This window comes from Labeo rohita, chromosome 1 (genome assembly GCF_022985175.1).
Source record: "Labeo rohita strain BAU-BD-2019 chromosome 1, IGBB_LRoh.1.0, whole genome shotgun sequence".
Lineage (NCBI taxonomy): Eukaryota > Metazoa > Chordata > Actinopteri > Cypriniformes > Cyprinidae > Labeo > Labeo rohita.
The window spans coordinates 9,775,627-9,797,991 of record NC_066869.1 but is presented as its reverse complement, the minus strand read 5'-3'; the positions used below and the strand labels follow the sequence as shown (position 1 = coordinate 9,797,991).

At 34.4% G+C, this 22,365-nt stretch overlaps 1 protein-coding gene across 2 annotated transcripts in view; it reads right to left on the bottom strand.

Moving 5' to 3' along the window:
- Positions 1-7,759: 7,759 nt before the first annotated feature.
- Positions 7,760-22,365, bottom strand: part of gcgrb (glucagon receptor b) — a 39,771-nt gene continuing 25,165 nt past the window's right edge. Inside the window, exons 3-14 of one of the 2 annotated variants that reach the window (XM_051113673.1) lie at positions 21,875-21,971; positions 21,674-21,781; positions 19,557-19,651; positions 19,373-19,479; positions 18,488-18,647; positions 17,233-17,392; positions 16,814-16,874; positions 13,829-13,898; positions 11,830-11,918; positions 11,601-11,745; positions 11,414-11,455; positions 7,760-10,803 (exon numbers count right to left, since the gene is read on the bottom strand). In XM_051113673.1, the coding sequence (XP_050969630.1) occupies positions 10,444-10,803; positions 11,414-11,455; positions 11,601-11,745; positions 11,830-11,918; positions 13,829-13,898; positions 16,814-16,874; positions 17,233-17,392; positions 18,488-18,647; positions 19,373-19,479; positions 19,557-19,651; positions 21,674-21,781; positions 21,875-21,971 (1,494 nt within the window). In that variant the 3' untranslated portion in view covers positions 7,760-10,443. The remainder of the gene's footprint in view (positions 10,804-11,413; positions 11,456-11,600; positions 11,746-11,829; positions 11,919-13,828; positions 13,899-16,813; positions 16,875-17,232; positions 17,393-18,487; positions 18,648-19,372; positions 19,480-19,556; positions 19,652-21,673; positions 21,782-21,874; positions 21,972-22,365) is intronic. The other variant, XM_051113729.1, reaches the window with a different exon arrangement.

Sequence of the window (22,365 nt, the reverse complement as noted above, 5' to 3'; positions counted from 1 at the left end):
TGATCGACAAGTCTTTTCGTAGAATCATGGAAGTCAACAAGGGAAAACAGTAAAACATCTCCAGCATGCTAAATGGCACATAATTACATAATCTACATTTAATTGTTTATCCTTCTGTCTCTCTCTCATTGTCATGACTGCTAGTGTTACGGAAATCACATTTTCATTTCAAATGTGCCAAACTGGAGTGATCTATCTCTTGAAAAATAAAAATACAGATAGATAGATGGACAGATAGATAGAAGTAGCAGAACCAGAATGACCAGAGTTTATGAGTTCCTCAAAACTGTGATTTATCAATGCAGGCCCTCTGTTTTTGTTTAATTCACTTCTGTCTCAACACAAAATCTTTATTTTCTTTGTATTGTGCCATCATTAAATCTTTATTAAGCAGTCAGTCAAGGCTGTTTAAAATGCATAAGCTCAGGATGAGAGCTAAAGGAAGAAAAACATCAATCGATCCTGTCGCTTTCAGAAGAACACAGTCAAGCAAACCTAAACCAGTCACTATAACAGAAACACTGGCTACAGTACATGGACAACAAATTATGATGTACCTTTGAAGAGTCCAACTGATGAGGGATTGTTCTCATCAAACATATATGACAATAAAAGCAAATGCTATAACCACATGACAGAGTGGAAGCCTGAGATGGTGAATCAAATCACAATATGTATGTGAACATTAATTTTTCAGTTCTGCTGTTTCATCCTGCGTTTCTCTTCTCTGACTATCATTTGGAACGTTACTGGACCATTACATTTAAAAGGGAGCTAAAGATTAAACTAAACCTGCATTTTGGAAGTAGTTTAATCTTGCAAATTCATGAAATTGTAGTGTTGTTTTATGATTGAACTGCAGAGGACAGAGTAATATCACAATGCAGGGCATTTTACACCAGACAAATCAGGAGGATATCTCTAAGTGTTGGATGAAACATATAGTGACTTATTGATCAGACCAAAAAATATTTTCAGTCAAATGAAAATACCACTATATGAAAATGTTATTAAGATGAATGCAGGGCAGTTATAGGGTGGAATAATGGAATAAAAATTATTCAATCAACTGAGAAAATGCACTTATTAATATTTAGGAGTTCATTCACAGCCTTATAGATCCCCATACACACATGCCTGCTTAGCTTATAACTAAATGGGGACAATCCATAGGGTTTTATTGTTTTATACAGATAAATCTAAATTCTGTAACCTAACCCTCACAAAACACTTTTTGCATTTTTAGATTAAAAATAATTTGTTTTTTAAAAATAATTTGTCCCTGAAATATGTCTAAGCAGGAACAACTACATAAATATGTGCAACATCCAAAATTCAAATATTAAAACAATATTAAACAAATTAAATCAGAAACATGCACGACTTCACTTCATGGTCTGTTTGTTATGTTGCCATGCAAATGCAAATTGTAAAACAGTAAGACAGATATTTGACCAAAAAAAATTCAACATTCTGTCATCACTGACTCGCGTTCATGTCTTTTACTGAACAATATTAAGCTTAAAAGCTTTTAAAGATGCACCAGCATTGTAAAAGTATAGTCCATGCAGCTCTAATGAGGTCATGCCATAGCTTTGTGTGAGGAACAGACTAAGGTCATTATTCACTGAACACTTTGTCAGTCTCAGTTGATTATTTATTCACTGCTGAGTGCAAAACATGCAAATAAATGAATAAAGAGCATCAAAACCATGGCACAGAGGTAGCATCTGCACTTGAGAGGATATGAGCAGCAACGACATTCCCACAAGGACGCCAACCCTCTCAGTTCAAGAAATGATTTGTTAAATGTTCATGAATTAATATTACTCAACAACCAGACGGCAGACCAATGACAGACCGTGAAAATATTTTATAAATGGTTGTGTCAGTGTTTATTTGAGGTATTACAAAAGTATTTAATACTCAGCTTAAGCCACATGTTCTTGAGAGACACTTGAGGATGTGTGACTCACCTTAAACAACAACGACTGAAGGAGCTGTGTTATAGTACTTCTGTAAAAACACAACACTTGAAGGTCTGTAATAGTTTGTTTTTGACCTTTGTGTGAGCTGAGACAAGATTTGGCATTTTATGAAGGGTGACTTTAAAGGTCACTAAAACAAGTGAATAAAAAATAACATTTACATTTAGTTTGTCAGCTTAATTCATCTTAAATTTAGCTAATTATTGTTGGATTTACTGTCAACATTTTCCCAAAATGGATATTCTGTCAGCATTCACCCACCTTTCATGTCTGCCTTTTCTTATATCACAAAAAAAAAGATACATCACAAGAGTGCAATTACATGAATGTATATATACAGGGGCGTTTCTAGGATTTGAAAACATCTGGGGCTGGTGCCAAAACATCAGGGATCATACTTTCGTAAGATTTTGTTAAACACAGGTGGGTGAACCTGGATCTTTCTAATTTTAATTAATTATATTAATTAATAAATAAATATATAAATACATAAATAAATACATAAATGTCTAATTTATTAAAACAACGAAACGTATACAATTTAACATCAATTTATCAAAAGTTATGTTTAGGGCCCTATGAAATGTTTTATTTTTTTCTCACCTTTTTAATTGTTACCAAATTTTGTTTTTGCATGTCTGTTTATTTGAATGCATAAAACAAATTTTATTTTTTTCTACAACAGCCTTATGAAATTCTGTGTTGTGTATTTAACTTTTTCTGGTTATCAAATAAAGGCATAAAATATTAATTTATCTTTTAATTAATGAAAATTAAATGTTATTTTTGGCAAATAAAGGGAATGTACTATTAAAATTTAAAAGATGGAAGAAATATTGTGTAACAAAGTTTTATTAATTGTTCAGCAGCAGTAGTAGTAGTACTACTGTAGGTATGTACTACTGAATGAATACTACTGGCACAGTGTCTACAAGCTAAAACAAACTTTTATTTTGATGGGTTGCCGTGAATACCTTTAAATTTCTGTATATGACCCTGGGTTTATTTAAAAGAAAAAAATGAAATGCTCACAATGTACTCTCAGAGCAGATCTGGAGATGTTGTTCATGCATTTTTTCTGGCAGATGCTGAAGTCACGCAACCGTCACGCGCATTTCAATATGTGTGTAGTAAAGAAAACCACGCATGCGTCTGCATCATTCATACAGAGACACGCAGAACATGCAGGATTCATATTTTTGATGTATTTATTTATTTATTTATTTCTTTATTTATTTTTTGCGGCTTAAAATGTACAGATACTAGCCCATATCCCAATTTGATTGAAGTGTAATGACTGAATTTTGATTAATTCATTTCTTTTTGTTAATATTACTTTGCAATATGTCAAAGACACTATACTTCACTGAAAATTTAAATTCTGTGGGCCAAAAAAAAAAAAAAAAAAATCAAATCACCATCATTCATGTATTTTACTATTTTTTTAAGCTTTCTATTAATAGTATTTCTTTGACCAGTATTTGCTTTCTAATCCATTTCCAGCACTTTCTCTCTGACTTTGAAAGAGTTGGTGAAGTGTGTGATGGGAACTGGGACAGTGTCTGGATGACTTTAAATCACAGTCTGCAGAGGGAGACCAAAGGAGAGCTAAAGCATCTCTTATCTGAGCAAGAGCAAAGGAAGCAGAGAACGGCTCTGCTCCAAACGGCTGCCAACAAACTGCAATTCAATCTTTTTTAATTATCTAAAATCAATTAGACTATAAAAATGTAATTTCTGCATTGTTATGATTATATCGTTCTTGCAATTTAGCATGCTAACGCTAATGTGCGTGTACATGTGATGTTTTTAAATCAGTCACAGGCTGCTCCCTTAGAAGGCTGCTGTTTATTTAGTCAAGGCAGTTCGGGTTTGGAACAGAGACAAAGAGACTCATCCCTTCAGTTCATTCACTGAGCAGACGAGATAAATGAAGAGTGATACTGTCAATTAAAAACCTCCGACTCAAAGTCAATAAACAACTTCTAGGAATGTGCGTCTTCCTCTGACATATCTCAGCAGTGCGCGGCCCTATACACATTCGCGTTCGTAACCGTGTGTATGTTCATATGACAGTAATTTATAAACACCCATGCACACATGCGTTATCACACACGTTTGCTTGATTGTGTGCAGCCACAGGCAAAACAAACTGTTTGTCATCAATTAAATGCTGCGTAAACATTGACAGATCGTTGAGCAAACAGGGGGGAAATGAGAGTCAGTTGGAGTTTGTTTATGCAGCTCCATGTGGACGGACGATAAGAGCCGGACAATAAATCAGTCAGCAAATGGAGGCTTAAAACATAACAATCTCAGATATTTGTCACATACAAACGTACTGAGGTATAAAAATGAGGTCATAGACGGACTTCCTTTGTTTACGTTAAGCTATTATAAAGTAAATATTTGGACATTTACAATATACGGCCTGAGGGTACAGGTAAACACAAACATTATTTTACAAGTCAAGATGTCGGTGATAACTGCGGTCTTAAAGGTGCAGTGTGTAATATTTAGGAGAATTTATTGGCAGAAATGCAATATAACATACAAAACTATGTTTTCAGAGGTGTGTAAAGACCTTACATAATAAGCCGTTATGATTTTATAACCTTAGAACGAGCAATTTATATCTACATACACCGCGGGTCCCCTTACATGGAAGTCGCCATTTAGTGCTGCCATGTTTCTATAGTAGCCCTAAATGGACAAACTTCTACAGAGTACGTTTCGTCAGTACGTTGTTCTACTTCTTCGTTGGTGTTTTAAGAGGCCGCTCGTGTCGTCACCACGTTGAAATGTTGAAACAATGTTGAGCTGGCATCGTGATCCCATCGCCTCCTCCCTTTCCCCTCCCGCAAGCCACCGCATCCCAATGCCGTGTTCGGAAAGAAAGTTGTGTTTTAGATGTAAAAATAAATATATTTCATTACTTTCTCTCGCAGTTATATCGTTAAGTAATTATACTGTATATAAATTGCGGGCATCAGGGGGCCGCTAGTAATGTGCTGTGCATGGCATTAAAACTGATTTCGTATGCACAATCGCATTTGACTTTCACTTTTCATCATGATGTTTCACTGTAGACGTCGCCCAACCCTACTAACTGTCATACAAAAAATCTAAAGTCAGCGAATAAACCTGAGACAATGATCAATGAGTAACAATAATATTCGCAATAACATATTGGTTTACTGAATAATTAAGTAAATATAATTCTTTGACTTACCTTTGTACAGAAACCTCATCGCTTGATTGGCTACTGTCAGGTGTAACAGACGACAACATTTTTGTCCTGTGTCAGCTTCCGTAGCTTCTGTATGTGTTTCGAAAGGGCGGGCTGAGCGGCGGACTTAGCCGTTGGTTGAAATTCGAATCCTCACCGCTAGATGCCGCTAAAAATTACACACTGCACCTTTAATTCAGCAGTATCTAGCTGGTCATGTGATTAACCCTATGATGCGACCCCATCAGTGTAAAATAAACCCATTTTTACTAGGCAACTCGAAGACCAGGCGGGAAAACTCGTACTGAAGCGCATATTGTGAACAAATTTAATTTAAATCATATTGTAAATTGATGCATACAGAACAACACTTACTGGAGTGATCTCAATGTAGGAATAAACTGACACAGCCTGAGGGAATTTGAAGACCAAGCGGGAGAATGAAAATGACGTTGTATAGACGTTTTTTTTCTGAACGCGGATGTCACGCCTGACTGTTAACCGGTCTCGGGTGTTTTTAGTCAAATTATTCCGAGCTGATAATCTAATGTTAAACCAATTAACATGTATTTTAAAAAGCACATGACTCCATAGTGCCATCACTTTGTAATGTCCCATTGACCGTCATTTGTCAGTGCCTCATTTCTCAAAGTTTAATGATGACAAAAAGCTGCAGATGACAAAAAAGTGATCAAGCTGTGCATCATTTGTGGGCTCTCATAACAAACTTAAACTTGTTAGTTGTCCCAACTTTAAATATTAATTTGGGAATACAAATTGGTCTTTTTTTTTTATTTTATCCACTTATTATCTCAACTTTGTTCATGTTAAAAACTGAAACCAAAATCTATAAAAATGAGTTTGTAATACAAAACTTAAGTTAGATTTTTTACAGTTCTCTGGGGTCTTAATGTTGTTTATTCTTCTGAAACAGATTTCTTGAAAGTATTAATTTCTTAAAAGCAGAAACCTTTATATTACAAATCAAATAAAAAAAACAAAACAAAACAAATAAGTGCATAGATCTATGTTTGTCAGATTTAGATCTAAATGCATAGTTTGTCAGTTCTGATCATTATATTTGTACATATAAGAACATTGTTTTGAAACATTTCTAAAGCATTGACGTCCAATTTTGTTGTTGTGATTATAACGTTATTCAAAGGTTACAAAAATATTTCTTGCAGTGCTCTACTAACTTTATATCGTCCAAAATATAATTGTTATATACATGTTATTTGAATATTTATGTTTAATATATTAAGAAGGTTAACATTTTCTTGTTTAATATTATTTACAAATTGCAAAAGATGTTTTTTACAACATTCGACTAACATAACTTGAATATTTATGTCAAATTTTGTAAGAACATTAATGTTGTTTTAAAGATTTAAACGTTTCTTAGAAAGTTTTTCAAGCGCAAATTACACAAGGACATTCCGAGAATGTTGTGTTAAGAACATTTTCTTAACGTTATGACAGCATCAAATATTAATAGTTATTAGAACTTTCTATAAACATTAATGTTTTGTCCTAACATTTCTAAATATATATAGAGAGAGTTCAGATGCATCTGACGTTTCTTTAAAATGAGCATTTCTTTCTGAATACTTTGTATAGGTTTCTATGTAAGTACTGGTACTTCTGATTGGGCTGAGGCTGGAATTTAGCAACTTTGAAGTAAAAGTATTTGATGGCCCTACTAAAAGTTAAAAGTTCCCTGTTAGCTGGAGATCTATCACTGTGTGATCTATACAGAAATGTTGCTCTGTTAAACTGCACAGTGCTGTCCCATTGTAACAAGACCATTTAAAATCAGGTGTGCTGATGTCAAGCACCATGGTAAATGAAGGATCCCAGCTTGTCACAAGGGAATATATCACAATCTTTTGTAAATGACACAATTACAATCCCAGAGTCATTCACTGTTAAATTATCCATTCAGGGTCATAAGAGAAAAGAAGAAATGATGACGACAAGCTTGAGAAACATGCGGCTCTCTGTGATGGAAGAAGGATTTGATCAGACCATATGCTTGAGCAGTATGCTGAAACATACTAAAATGGCTGCCTCATTAACGGAAATTACTGCATCATAAAGGGAGAGAGAACGTGCTTCCAGCAAATGACCTGAGAACAGAATTAATGAAGGGGGAATAATAGGTACATCCCTCACTTGGGCAGGCCTTTATTACATACAAATTTATATATATATATATATGTTACATGGTTTACCATGTAGGGGAAGTTTGAGTAAATTTATATGCTAAAGGCTTTGGCTTATAAAAGGTTTAGAAATCCATGTTTTAAGTTATTTTATCTCAAAATTCTAATACTTAAACTAATTTGTATAAATGTATGGTGATGTGTTTTTGGTTAATCAGTGTGTGATAGATGATATTTCGAAGTTTGAAGTGGTAATAATGACTGTGTTTTGTGTGTGTGTTGATTTATGGAGCAGATGTCCACAGTGGCTTCAACGAGTTCCCAGAGATTTCCATATGAAATCATGCTACTGTAAATCAAAGCCATCCACAATGGACTAAACAACCAGATTCAGGGAGTTTTATTTTTACCATTTGCCTTTCGGTTTCGACATCGTTTTTGCTCCCTCTTTACTCCTTGTTCTCGCAAGCAATAACAAAATTGATTTACACATGTACTATAGTTCAACTCTTCCATACAAATTCTTTCCACAAAACACAAAAAAACATTCAAATGATGCAGATTACAATCACATGACATCCAGGACTCCATACAAAGCTCTGTGTTTATTATGCATTATTAATATGTTCTTGAAGCTTGATGGTGGATAGATTTGAGGTTTAGAGGTCAGGTTTTAACTAAATCAAGAATTTTTTTTTTCAGTGTCAACCATATAAGCATAGAAAAATTAAGTTATAAAACTGAATTATATATATATATATAGAGAGAGAGAGAGAGAGAGAGAGTTCAGATGCAAAACCAGCTAAAAGCCATCCCGGTCAAAATGAGCTAATGATACTGAGTGAATGCTCCTGGCACATATAATATGTCCATCAAATACTTTTACTTCAAAGTTGCTAATTTCCAGCCTCAGCCCAATCAGAAGTACCAGTACTTACATAGAAACCTATACAAAGTAGCCAGAAACAAATGCTAATTTTAAAGAAATACATCAGATGGATTTAGAGGCTTTTGCATCTTAACTCTTCATATATATATATATATATATATAAATTTTGGCTTCTGATTGGTCAATGCAGTGATCCAGCCTATATATAAACAGCTATGACACAAAGCACCTGCTCATCAAATCAGTGTGCCTTTTGCTTATTTCTTATTTTTTGGTGCATAGTTTGGTTATATTAGGGACTACTTCTTCAAGCTGAAAAATGGCACTTGACACTAAAATGTTTTTTTTTTTTTTTTGTAAAAGCAATAATTCACTGCATGCTGTGCTCAACAACACGCTTTGACAATATATTTATACATTATCAATGTTCATAAATATATTCTTAATGTACCTTGTGGTTTGCTTCAGTAAATAATGCATCATCAACACGGAAAGTGTTTCAGTCCTATGTTACACCATTTTCACTCAAATACCGAATGATTAGGCAAGTCATTTTTTAAAGTAATGGTCTTGAACACAGTTATAGATCTTCCATAATCCCAGAATCCTCACGAGGGAACCATAAAGAACATTCCCAAGCACTAAGTTGAGCGGAGTTGTTCATTGTCCCAGTGAATTGTGGGTAGTCTGTAAGAATGGCACTCCAAAGAAGTGTGTGGATGGACATAGTGAGTAAACACAGTAACGTTACACCATATGCTTCAAAAAAAGCTTCCACTGAGGATCTGCTTGAATTTGACACGTTTTTAAAGCGTCTGGTCACGCTACCAACCGAACACCCCACATGAAAGATTAAGCTCAGCGATGCCGAGCAAGTGATGAGTTTCCTTTGCTTATGTCCATGGTTAGTGTTCAGTAGAAATGGAGCTGAATTATGGACGCCTCGTAGCTATCTGCCAGTGTGAGATGTTTCAGTGAGTGTTTCTTAAAGGGCAACTCAATTAAAGCGGTTTTAACTCCTGAGTGGGTAAATAACCAAGTGTTTTCATTGGTACTGTATGAGCAGCACCTTGTCATTTCTTCACAGTAAGGTATGAAGACGTTTTCCAGATGCTTCACCCTCTCGGCTCCTCTCTGGTGGAAGGAGCTGCCAACCTCAACCCGAACTGCTGAGACCATCACAACTTGCAAGAAGCAGCTGAAGACACACATTTTCTCTTTTCTGCATTTCTCCTCTGCTCTAGCTTGTTTCCTAATCTAGGTTTTATTAAACCTGCCACTGAATACTGTGAATATTGTTGGCTCTGTAACAAATTAGGATCTATTGTTCATAATAGATCATAATGATTTATTCTACTGCGAGTCTAAGTCGCTTTGGATAAAAATGTCTGCTAAATGCAAATATAATTGTTATTTTCACCACAAATAAGCTATTTTGGGTGGTTTCCAGGTTTCAATTTCAATATAATTTCAGAGCCAAAAAACGTTCATCGTCTACGCCAACAGTGTACTGATGTATTATAGGCATAGTTTGCCCAAAAATGAAAAATTTGTCATCAAATACTCACCATTATGTTGTTCCAAACCTGTAAAGACCTTTGTTTCATTTTCAATGAAATCTGAGAGCTTTCTGACCCTCCATAGACAGCTACACAACTCCATATGACATCAGTGGTTAAACCTTAATATTACAAAACTATGGGAATATTTTTGTGTTTTAACCCCCTCCAAAATAATGACTTATTTTAACAATTTCTTCTCTTCTGTGTCAGTCTTTGCCAGACGTTCATGAGAGCACCATGACGCTCAGATGAGAAAAAGTAATGCAAAAGTAACACATTACTTTCCATAAAAAGTAACTAGTTAACACAATCAGTCACTTTTGTTAGGGAGTAACACAATTTTGTAATGCATTACTTTTAAAAGTATCTTTCCCCAGCACGTATAATGACTGGATTTCAGCAGTGGTAAATTTTAACCGCCCCTTAAGAAGGCACCGATAATTAATACTGTTTGGTTATTTACCAACTCATGAGATAACTGTGGTTTGTTTATAAAGGTTACTAGATCCACATATGCAAGCGTTCTTATGATAGAGGCCTGTTTGGTAACAATATCTGGAATGTAACATCATCTCCATTGATCCATTAGTGTTAAAAACAGCCATCAGCATCAAACGTTGGTTTCTGTCACCACTGTTGAGCACTCACTGTTGAGGGGACGCTCTTCCAGACAAATGTCTTCTGTCAGAGAGCTGCAGTTACTGGCGGCCTCCTGTGGCTCGGAGGTTAACTGCAGCCTCGTGCGACCCCGGTTCCAGCTTGCTCCGTTCTGAAGACCCGTCACCAGACGCTGGGACTCTGCCGAGGACGTGGCCGCCAGTTCTGGGGTTTCGGGGCATTCGTGGGTCATCACAGGGGCTGTGCTGACACTTTTGGCATGGGGCGTCTGGCTGTGGGTGTGACGGTATTCTTCCTCAATGTCCTTGCCTAGTTTCCACCGCTTCCACTTCTTCAGCATCTCGCTCTGGACCTGGAAAGCCGGAGAAACACAGTCAGCTGAGTCATAGATTGAGCCAAGAGCTATACGGCCAAAAATGTAAAAAAAAATAAAAAAAAAAAACCAATGGTGAAAAAAATGTTCATGCTCAACATGAAAGGCTCCACAAGGATGCTATTCACCCCCACACAATCACTTTTCCAGCTAAAATTAGCAAAAAAAAAAAAAAAAAAGCATCATGTGTGTGAATAGTGGTTTCCAACTTGTTGATTTCAATGATTTCAACTTGTTGATTTCAACGTTTTTTAAATATGGATATTTTTTTTACAAAAAGGCATCGATTCACTACAGGAGGCCTTTATTCACCCCCTGGAGCCATGTGAGGCCATTTTTATTATGGATGGATGCGCTTTATTGGACATCTTTTGGACAGTTGAACAAAAACACCTGCCCACTGCCATTATAAAGCTTGGAAGAGCCCAAACATTTTTTTTATTATGACTCCGAATGGATTAATTAGAAAGAAGAAAGTCATATACACCTAGCATGCTTTTAAGGTGAGTACATGATGGGCTAATTTTCATTTTTGGGTGAACTAACCCTTTAAGTGATGCTTTTCGAAAAAGACAGACATATCTCTCACCTCTTTGTTGACGAAGCAATACAGGATGGCCACGAGCAGACCCTACGATTACACACAACAACACATATGAACCTCAACCATCTGCTATCATATCACAGCAAATACAATCCACAGAACATCTCTGTAAACACTGGTTGGAATGATCTGATGATAACAGTGGGTGGGCAGGCGACCTTTGCCCTCTGACCTGGAAAGAGCTGAACAGGAGGTCGTAGAAGAGGCGGATCAGCCTGAGAAGAGACTCCTTCGGCACGGACTCATCGATGACGAAGGTGAAGAGGATGGCGTGAATTCCCAGCAGAGGAATCAACGTGAGCGTGGACTTGGCCAGCCTGAGGAGAATAAATGAGTAAGAGAAAAACATTAAATGAGAGCATGAGCTCTGTTTTGGATAAAATAAAGAGGACGGCCTTTACCTGAATTTGTAGTCGGTGTACCTCATCTGATGAGCCTTTAGCTTGGACATCAGAATCTTTATTATACGAATGAATATAATGAAATTAATCTATTACAGAAGGAAAGAAAAAGAGAGAGAGGTTAAAATCACTGAGTCTGATGTGATGTATGTCATCCAATCACATGATTTATATATATGAATAAATAATGTAAATATAATATATAAATCAATAAAATAATAATAATAAATAAATAAAATAATAATAATAATAATAATAATAATAATATAAACACAAAATAGTTCACTTCCAGAAAAAAAAAAATAAATAAAAAATAAATAAATAAAAATAAATAATAATAATAATAATAATAATAATAATAATAATAATAATAATTGATTATTCTGGTAATTTACTCACCCCCTATGTCATCCAAGACGTTTTTCTTTCTTCAGTCGCAAAGAATTTAAGGTTTTTGAGGAAAACATTCCAGGATTTTTCTCCATATAGTGGACTTCAATGGGAGCTAACAGGTTGAAGGTCCAAATTGCAGTTTCAGTACAGCTTTAAAGGGCTCTACACAATCCCAGCCAAGGAATAGCAAAACAATTGGTCATTTTATAAAAAAAAAAAAAAAGGAAAAAAGAAAAATAAACATATTTTTTAACCACAAATGCTCATCTTGCACTAGCACTATAATGTGCATGCAGGTTTTCAAGCATTTCACATGTACAACGTGATTACGTAATGCATGAGGTCAAGCTAGTGCAAGACTAGCATTTGTGGTTAAAAAGTATATACATTTCTTTTTTTTTTTTTTTTTTTTTTTAGAAAATGACGGCTTGTTTCACTAGATAAAACCTTTGTTCCTCTGCTTGGATTGTGTAGAGCCCTTTTGAAGCTGGCCACCTTTGAAGTCCACTATATGGACAAAAATCCTGGAATGTTTTTCTCAAAAACAATTTCTTTTCAACTGAAGAGAGAAAGACATGAACATCTTTAATGACATGGGAGTAAATTATCAGTGAACATGAACATCTTTAATGACATGAGGGTGAGTAAATTATCAGTGAACTTTTACTCTGGAAGTGAACTTATCCTTTAATGTATATATGTGTTTTGATAGTTTTTAAGTTTTTATACATTTACTGTATGATATTTACAAAATATTTTCATGGAACATGATCTTTACTTAATATCCTATGATTTTTGGCATAAAAGAAAAATGATTATTTTGAACCCATACAATGCATTGTTGGCTATTGCTACAAATACACCCCTACTACTCATGACTGGTCCAGGGTCACATATCGCTTAAAAATCTGTTCAAAAGTCTGTTTCTGCTATAGTTTTTGATGTACTTTTTTATTAAATCAGACCAAAATACAAGTGGTACAATAAATCATTTAGGTTGTGTAGAACCACAATTTCTCTTGTGATTGGCTTCATTACTTTGTAAAACCCCGGAGCATTTTTCTATGCGTTAACGAGCGTGTCGAACAAACGTTCCGTGACACGCGGAGTTCATGAAGCGTTCCTGAGCCCGAGGCGCTCGCTGAACGAACACGGTCTCGGATGATATCAACATGCAAAAGCAGAATCATATTAGAGACTGCTTGAATCTCAATACTCCAGCCCATCCATATGCATCACCCACAACTTTTCCTCCGCGTACACACATGAGGAATGGTTTCGTTGTCATGCCAGGCTTTAGCTCTTTCGGTTTCAAAACGGATTGAATGAGATCAGTTACAGTGACCAGTTCACAGCAAGGATGACATAACGATGAAGATAAAGAACCTTAAAAGAATAGCAAATTCCACACCACTATAAAGATAATGGGCAGAGAAATGACAGCCAGTCAGAATATAATCTTAAACATTTAAGGCGGCAGATGACGTAAGAGCATGCTTATAATAAATAAAGGAACGTTATTGAGCGATGCCATGGACAATAATATAATGACACATTTAGAGTAATTAGTGTGATCCAACCTTAAATCTGTGTTTGAGTCTCTTACCAAATACGCAAACAGAATGGGAGAACGGATGATCCACCAGAAGCCCATGTTGATATTCCTTTCCCAGCATCTGCATAGGACAAAATACCATGATGCATCGATTTAAAAAAAAAAAAAAGAAAAAAAAAAAAAAAAAAAAAAAAAAAAGAAAAATCTCATGAAAAAAAAAAAAATCCTAATCATTTATTTTTCATAAAAGTGGTGACACAAGAAATTGAATTTTCTGTCTAAAGTCAACCTGGAATGCATTTTGCAACCCATTTTTCATATACATTTACAGTATGTGACATTTCAGAATAAAACAGCACCTTTAATGAGAAACTACATCAATCTGAACAGCAGGATTTTATTTTATACATCAGGAGTCGATCGGATGGTGAGAAGGAAAGTCATTCCACAGGCAGAGCGAGTTTTATTGCATTTTGATTAAAGATTGGTGAGAAATAGTTCACGGTAAGTCAAGAAACAAGTAAACAGAGCGGGTTTAGATGTTATATTGACCTGAATGCGTATGTGTGTGCGTGTATTTCTGTCCTTTCTTAAACTGAGCACTGCTTAATCTTCCAAGTAAAAATAGCATGTGTCATTAATTAAGCGTTACCATGGCAATGATCTGCTTCATTGTTATTTGAATACAGGAGGTGTTTTTCCAAAGCAGCTTAATGACTATTTCTAATAAATCACACTCGCACACCTGCGTACATTTGTTTAAACGGTGATCTCCTTAGTTTACAGAGATATTTGTAAGGGTCAATTCTAGTAAGTGAATTCATTTTTATTTTTACATTTACTCTTTTAATTTTCATTTTGGTTAACGTACAGAACTTTGGTAAAGCATATGTGCTTTTTGAATAAACTTGAATGGGGACGATTTTTGGAAGATCTGACAGCATAATGTAATTTTATAAAACTTCCATTTATTACTTGTACTTGTAATTATTAATCTGTTAACACTTATGTATTTGAGCTGTAAAGTTCTTTAAATTTTAAAAAATGTTGTATGGTTTATGACATTTGCATCATCATTTAAACAAAGTTGAATTTAATTACACACACACACACACACACACACACACTAAAAAAAATCATGTTAACATGCATATTGTCATATGTCATGTGGCTATACTACTAAATATAACAGCATGTTCATTTCTACTAAGTGCCTTACCGTAAACCAGATTTTTGCTTTTTGTACAGAAAAAGACAGAAAGTGGACATTAATTTTTGTGGTAATCAACAATTTGCCTCAAGTGTAATTTTAATGCAGCCTAATCTGCACTAAACATAGAATATGTCTAAAGTTAAAAATGCATAAATGTGGCCTTGACTCACCGTAGCAAACAAAGAAGAAAACCAACAAGGAAACTAAAACTTACACTAACTCACCCGTGGGTTTTGAGATATGTTGTGTCACAACAACACCCACTGAAGAATCAAATTAAACTCAAACAATAAACACAAGGGCAAATAAAAGAAGGGGAAATGATATTAGCTGCTTTACCGCAGGGAGGAAAAGAAGAAAGATCAAATACAGACGTGATGAGAGGAACCTTCATCAACACTTTACTCAAGCACCAACTCATCATCATCATGAGAGCACCTGATTGGTGCAGAGGGAGAGGGGGCGTGTCTAAAGTCATAGAAGACCAACTGCACTTTTAACACAAATACCCATGAACAAGAGATCACGCCAATTCAGATGTGTGTAAGAGTTTCTCATATCGGTGTGTATTATTTAAGAGCAATGGGCCGCTTTATGACTCTTTTCACCTGCTTTCAGTCAGAACATGACTGTATGGGGAGATCAACTGTGTGAACGCCTCATAAAGAGCTAATAGCCTCACCGTCTAATGCTTTTACCCCCCTTTATCTGTGCTGATCCCACACAAACTCTTTCCATATCTGTCAGCACATCTGGATTTACTGTACAGATCATTTATAAGATCACAGACACAATTATACAACATTATAAAGAATTATTATATTATAATATTATTATTATTATTATTATTATTATTATTATTATATAGCTTACTATATCACAAAATAATATCACAATATACATATCAAAAAATTGCAAAAAAAAAGTGAAATTAAAGACAGATCTAAATAATTGTTAGCTGCTACCCTAGAAAAATACATTATAAATAATTTATTAGTAAAACAAAATATAACAGTAATTTTAACACTCATTTTCTATATGTACTGTATATATATATATAAACTATATATATATATATAATGCATACAGAAAATTATATAGTTGTTATAGTTATTTGTTCTATATGCATTGTTGTTTTAGAATCATTTAACATTTTAAATTGTTCTTTTTCATTTTTTTTATTTTAATTTACGTTAGTTATTTTAGTAATTTTGTTTGTTATTTTTATTCTTTTTGTTAGTCTATTTATTTTTAATTATTATTTTTTTTATTTCAGTTTTTAGTACAGTAAATCATATATATTACATTTACATTTAACATGTATTTATACAAGTAATACGTTTATATATATATATATATATATATATATATATAATTTATTTATTTATTTATTTTTTTTTAAGTTAACTATAATAATCCTGCTGTCATGTATAATAAAACATAAGTGACCTACTAAAAACTTTTTTTAATGCAAACCACTGTCGATGTAAATCAGGACAATATGCATGTTTATATACAGTAGCCCCAAAATGTATTTGGACATTTCAATCACAAAATAAAACCTGAATGTCATTGCATTAGATACTAAATATGAACCAAAGTAGCATTTATTTTTTTCAAAAACACAAAAAAAAAAAGCACGGTTCGGTTTAAATTCCATTGAAAAGACTAAAATCAACAGAACACCAGCTGGTTCAAAGAGCAAAAAAACAAACAAAAAAAAAAAAAAGATATCTAATGCAATGACAGTTTTAAGTGTGATGCAGGTGTTCAAACACCTTTTGGTGCCATTGTTAGTCAAAATTAAAGTAAAAGAAACATACTCTTCATTTTCATACAGGTATTTGACTGTCATCCACGGCAGCACAAATATGAGTGGCGCACCTGCAACACAAGACAGACAAAATCTCCAGACTGTAAGTATGCCACTCAAAATCTTCGTCAGCTCATTAGTGATTAGATACGCTTCTTCCTTCTGACTTCTGGCAAGTTTGTGATCCTGAATAAACCACTTAACCCTCTTCTTCAAGCTTCTTCAAAGTCAGTCACGTTTACTATTCTGGGTGGGCTGAGCGTTTTCTCAAACGACTCACGGCGGACGTGAAAATGAGTGTTGTTTTATGGCCTTTCTTTGTGCTAATTCTGAGCAGATCTGACTTCAATTATAAGAAAAACACTCACAGACAAAAGAGCTTCTGAAAGGATGTAATTATGAATGATTGCGTGCTCATGCCTCACGCACCCCAGCCGATGCAGAGGTAAATGTAGAAGTAGTTCCTCTCGGAGAAGACGGTGATGACCAGCAGGCTGTGCAGATACAGACCCTCCACCAGCAGCCAGTAGTTGTTGGCCATCACGCTGTACTGCATCATCACCATTGCGGCACGGCAACCGCTCACCGTCTGAGGAACGAATACACAAATATGCAAATCCAGCCTCTGATGACTAATCACACACAGCCTGTTGTACAGCAGGGTGATACAGTTCAAAATGTGTCATAAACACAAAACCAGTCATAAGTGTCAATTTTAAGCTTTCCTTTGATGTATGGTTTGTTAGGATAGGACAGTACTTGGCCAAAATACAATAAAAAATCTGAAAACTGAGGGTGCAAAAAAATCTAAAAAGTTCTTAGCAATGCATATCACCAATCAAAAATTAAGTTTTGATATATTTATGGTAGGGAATTTATACAATATCTTCATAGAACATGATCTTTACCTAATATCCTAATGATTTTTGGCATAAAAGAAATAGTGATCATTTTGACCCATTCAGTGTATTGTTGGCTATTGCTGCAAATATACCCGTGTCTTTACAACTGGAATATATATTTCTTTGCACAGTCCTCAAATTGCATATTGTTTGGTGGACAAAGTTGGATTAACTTTGTAAATAATAAATGTTTTGTAATTCATATATATATATATATATATATATATATATATATATAGTTTTTTTGTTTGTTTTTTTGCAAAACATGTCATATGTTAAAATATAATAATAATAATAATAATAATAATAATAATAATTATTATTATTATTATTATTATTATTATATTTTAACATGACACATTTTGCATATATATATATAAAATCCCCTAAATTTATCACATTTGTGTTACTATTTATCTTAATATAAATGTCATTTGTCTGCTTAGTGTTTTTTTTTTTTTTCCCAGTCAATAAATCAGTAGACCTTTTCTTGATTAACTGACTACAAGCATTTGCTTTGACTGACATCTCTCCATCATATTTCTTTGCTCAGTTTGACATTTTATTCAGTCTTCCACATTTTTAATCAGCTTACAACTTTTTTAGTTTCTCTATATAAATGCAGTTTGGCAGCAATGCAAGTCAACATCTGTCAGGAAACAACGTTTCGACTCTGAGAGAAACATATTTCAAGAGCTTTACAGTGAGCAAAAAAGATGTCCTTGAACACACCTGAACTTTCCTCTGGATTCAGCGCAACCTGCCTATAAACACACGTGTACCTGAACGCTGACCCAGCGCTGACCCTGGAAGTGATGCGGGCCGCTCTGAGCGCTGTTCATCTGATCCAGCAGCGCGTCTTTGACGAGGATTGAGAGGGCACGCAGAATGAAGGAGCCGAACAGATTCATGTGGATGTTGTTCCTCATGCAGTGCAGCTTCCTGTGGGAAAAGCGGACGCCGACGTGAGGACGGATTTGTGTGTGATCAGCATATGTAATCTGAATTACGTAATCAGATTACAAAAATGAAACACTTGTAATTTGATTGTATTTGTCTAATTTTGAGCTACAGGCAAAAGGTTTTCACAAAAACTAGTTCATTTCATTCATGCATTCATTAGTTGGCTCTTAAATATTGTTAGAGATTCAACTGTCCTGATTGGGATTAGGAAGATCATTCCACCAATGAGGATTAATTTAGATGATTAATATTTACAAAATGGCAGTAAACCATTCATAATTCACTGATTCCTGATAATTCCTCTTTTTTTAAATCTTTTAAGTTCTGAAAAAGCCTATTGCTTGTGTTTTGTGGAACTACAAAAACAGATCAGCCACTAGTCATGCAGCTATAATTACACTGAAAATTAAGAATTTCCTTCGCAAACCACAGTTAAGAAAATTCTTGAATAATGTTTAATGCACTTCATGTTGTTCATAAAGAATGGAATGCATTTTCTTTCTTTTGTATTTTTATGTAAATCTGGTATGAGATTGTACTATTCAAATCAATGTGACAGGCTAAAAGTAATCTGTAAGTAATCTAAAAGTAATCCGATTTTATTACCTAAAATGTGTAATGGATCAGTTACTATCTACAAAGGTTCTGAGTGATGAGCTACAGTTTGTGATCAGGTACATGTGTTTGGTAGGTGCTGTATTTACCTGAAGGTGATCAGGATGGCCAGCGCGAGAGTTAGTGCTGCCAGAGACAGCGAGTATCCGACGGTGTACATGGCTCTGAACTTGCTGAGGATCTGACCATACTGCTTCTTCACACACACAAAGAGAGAGAAGGGTCAGCCGAGAATTAGCATCATCGTTCAAAGGCTTTAAACACACGTCTCACCTGTCCAGGGTCGTTCTCCTCGCACTCACTGGTGTTTTTCCCATGAGCCCATCTGCCGTCAGCGCCGCACACGCGGTACACCAACCCCTGATGAACTGCTCAAACGCACAGGGAAAACTCATGGATTAGCATTGTATTTATATTAGGGCTGGCAGTCATTTAAAATGTTTTTAATTTAATTGATTACATGATGTTTCGATTAATGTAATTAATCACTAAATAAATTTGACTCTGAAAATACCCACAAAATATTATTTAAAGCTATATTTGTGTTAACTTAGAAAGTATCAAGCAGACATTGCAAATTGTAGCTTTAGAAAGAAATGTTTTATTTGACTCAACATAGAATTTATAATACATAAATTTAGGCTGCAACAGCCTAACGTGAACTATGGAACATAGTCTTCAAAATACCTTCTTTAATGTTTCACAAAAGAAAGGTTTGAAACAACATTAGGGTGAGTAAATGATGACAGATTTTGTATTTATTTATTTTCTTCTTTTTGGGTGAACTATCCCTTCAATGTTATTTATATATTAATTAATTATTTTATTTATTTATTTATTTTTATTTTTAATTAAAGGACACTCTAAAGAAGAAATTAAATCTTCCAGCATGTGGTGGTAAATGTCTTTATGAGTCTGAACTACAATTAAATAAAAAAAATAAAATAAAATAAAAATAATAATAATAATAAAAAAACACTTAAAAATGAATAAACAAATAAAATAAGTTGAAGTTCCAAAATTAACAGCAAAAAAAGTTACAATTTAAATGTTATATAAAAATATATAAAAGCACATAAAATGACAAAAGTAAAATGAAAATGAAAGCTAAACAAAAATAACAATAAAATATTATAATAATTTCAAAATATGAATAAATAGTATAATAGCTTATACATAAAAAATAAATATAAGTAAAATAACACTGAGGCAAATTAATTTACTTTTATTAAAACTAATAAAATAACAAAATCACATAAGGCAACTGAAACTAACATGAAAACTGAAAGTATAAAAATAAAAGCTAATTCTAAAGATTACAAAAATACAAAAATAAATACAAAAATCCTATATAAATAATACTATTATAACACTTGTAATCATGTCACATATTAATAGATAGATTAAAACAGAGAAAATTTGATAGTAACTGTTTTAAAAGTGTTATTATAATTTAGACATATTATAATTTAGTCATTTTGTTTTGTGTGTGTTTTGTATGAAATGAAAATGAGACATCAGCTGAAATGAAATAAATAGGTTTTCAGGTTTTTTTTTTTGTCCCTGTTAAACATTCATGCTGTGGTTGTCAGATGACAGATTTCAGCCTGACTGCTGTTAATGAGCTGATATTACCTGTTAAGAGTTCAAATTACATTCATCCTGTTTTATGGAGACAAGACATTTCTTTTTAGTATTGTCGGAGATAAGTGTGAGGAGGATGCTGTTCTTGTCGTCTTCATCATCTTATAATTCTGAGGTGAGAACTGCAAAGTGTGTGACTTTTACAAGAGCGTCTGAGAGCCTGAACCTGAGCGCTAGTTTGGTGTAATCTGTCATTAAAAGCCCTTCATGTCTTAAATGACTCGGGTACGGCATGTATAACGTCCGTATGCAGCGTTTGCAGGTCAGAGAGCAGCAGTCGGCTGAAAGCAGTCATTTATTTCAGCAGTCAGACAGGTAAATGAGAGCGTCACACATCTGCTCACAGCGGATGTTTAATTCTATCTCCAGGAGTTAAAACGCACTGATGTGTAACTTATATTTCTCTGCCTGATGCAGCTGTGTCCTGAAGCGCTGCATTATATCATCCCCGTCACAGTGACTTCAGCATTAACATGCATCTAATTCGAACAGATAACAGAATAAATTTCACTCGGTTTCACTGTGTTTTGTAAAGCACACATTATAACTAGAAAAGAAGAATATGAATGACCCGGGATGGTATCAAAGTGTGTTTTGTGTCAAACTGATTACATACAAAAGGTATTACAGTTACTAATTCTAGTAATGATGTGAACAGCACCCTATGAAGGGTTTGAATTGCTTTAAATCTCACAAAGGCTATTATTTCTGTCTTTAGTGGGTTTAAGACACTCTGAGTGCTTTACCTTTTCGGTACCAGGGCAGGTACCACGGGCAGGACACGTTAACCATGGTGCCTGGCGATCCATCGGGCCAACACACGTATTGATCAAACGTCCTGTTGCACACAGGCCCTGAAACAGACACACTTAAGCACACTAGTGCACCACAAACAGCACATACTGAAACACAACAATCAGCATTCAGATGACAGTAACGAGTCTGACCTGAGGCCGGCGGTGTGCTGATGAAGCTCTGAATGCACTCATTTGTGTAGATCCTCCATTGTTCCTGCAGCAGCTTCAGAGATTTTCCAGAAGACACCTACAAACACAAGATCACTTCAAACATGAGCTTAAACACACTAAACATTGACAGGATCAGTGCCACTTCTATAATACTATAAATGAACACAAAATTAAATCATAATTCAATTCTAATAATATAACATAACATAATCTTTTAATAAACATCTTTTAGTTTTAGTCATTTTGTTGTGTTTTTTATACTGGCTTTGCATTTGTTTTTTTAAGTTGTTGTTCTTTGTGTAAATTATTGTGTATCTTTTATTATTATTATTTTTATTATGTTTGAACAGCGCTTTGAGATGCTGCTTTTAAAGGCTTTATTTAATTTAAAGTTTATTTTCTAGTTTTGATAATTATTATCTTGAGTTTTTAATTTTTAGTTACAAATTTTCTTAGTTGTATTTATTGAG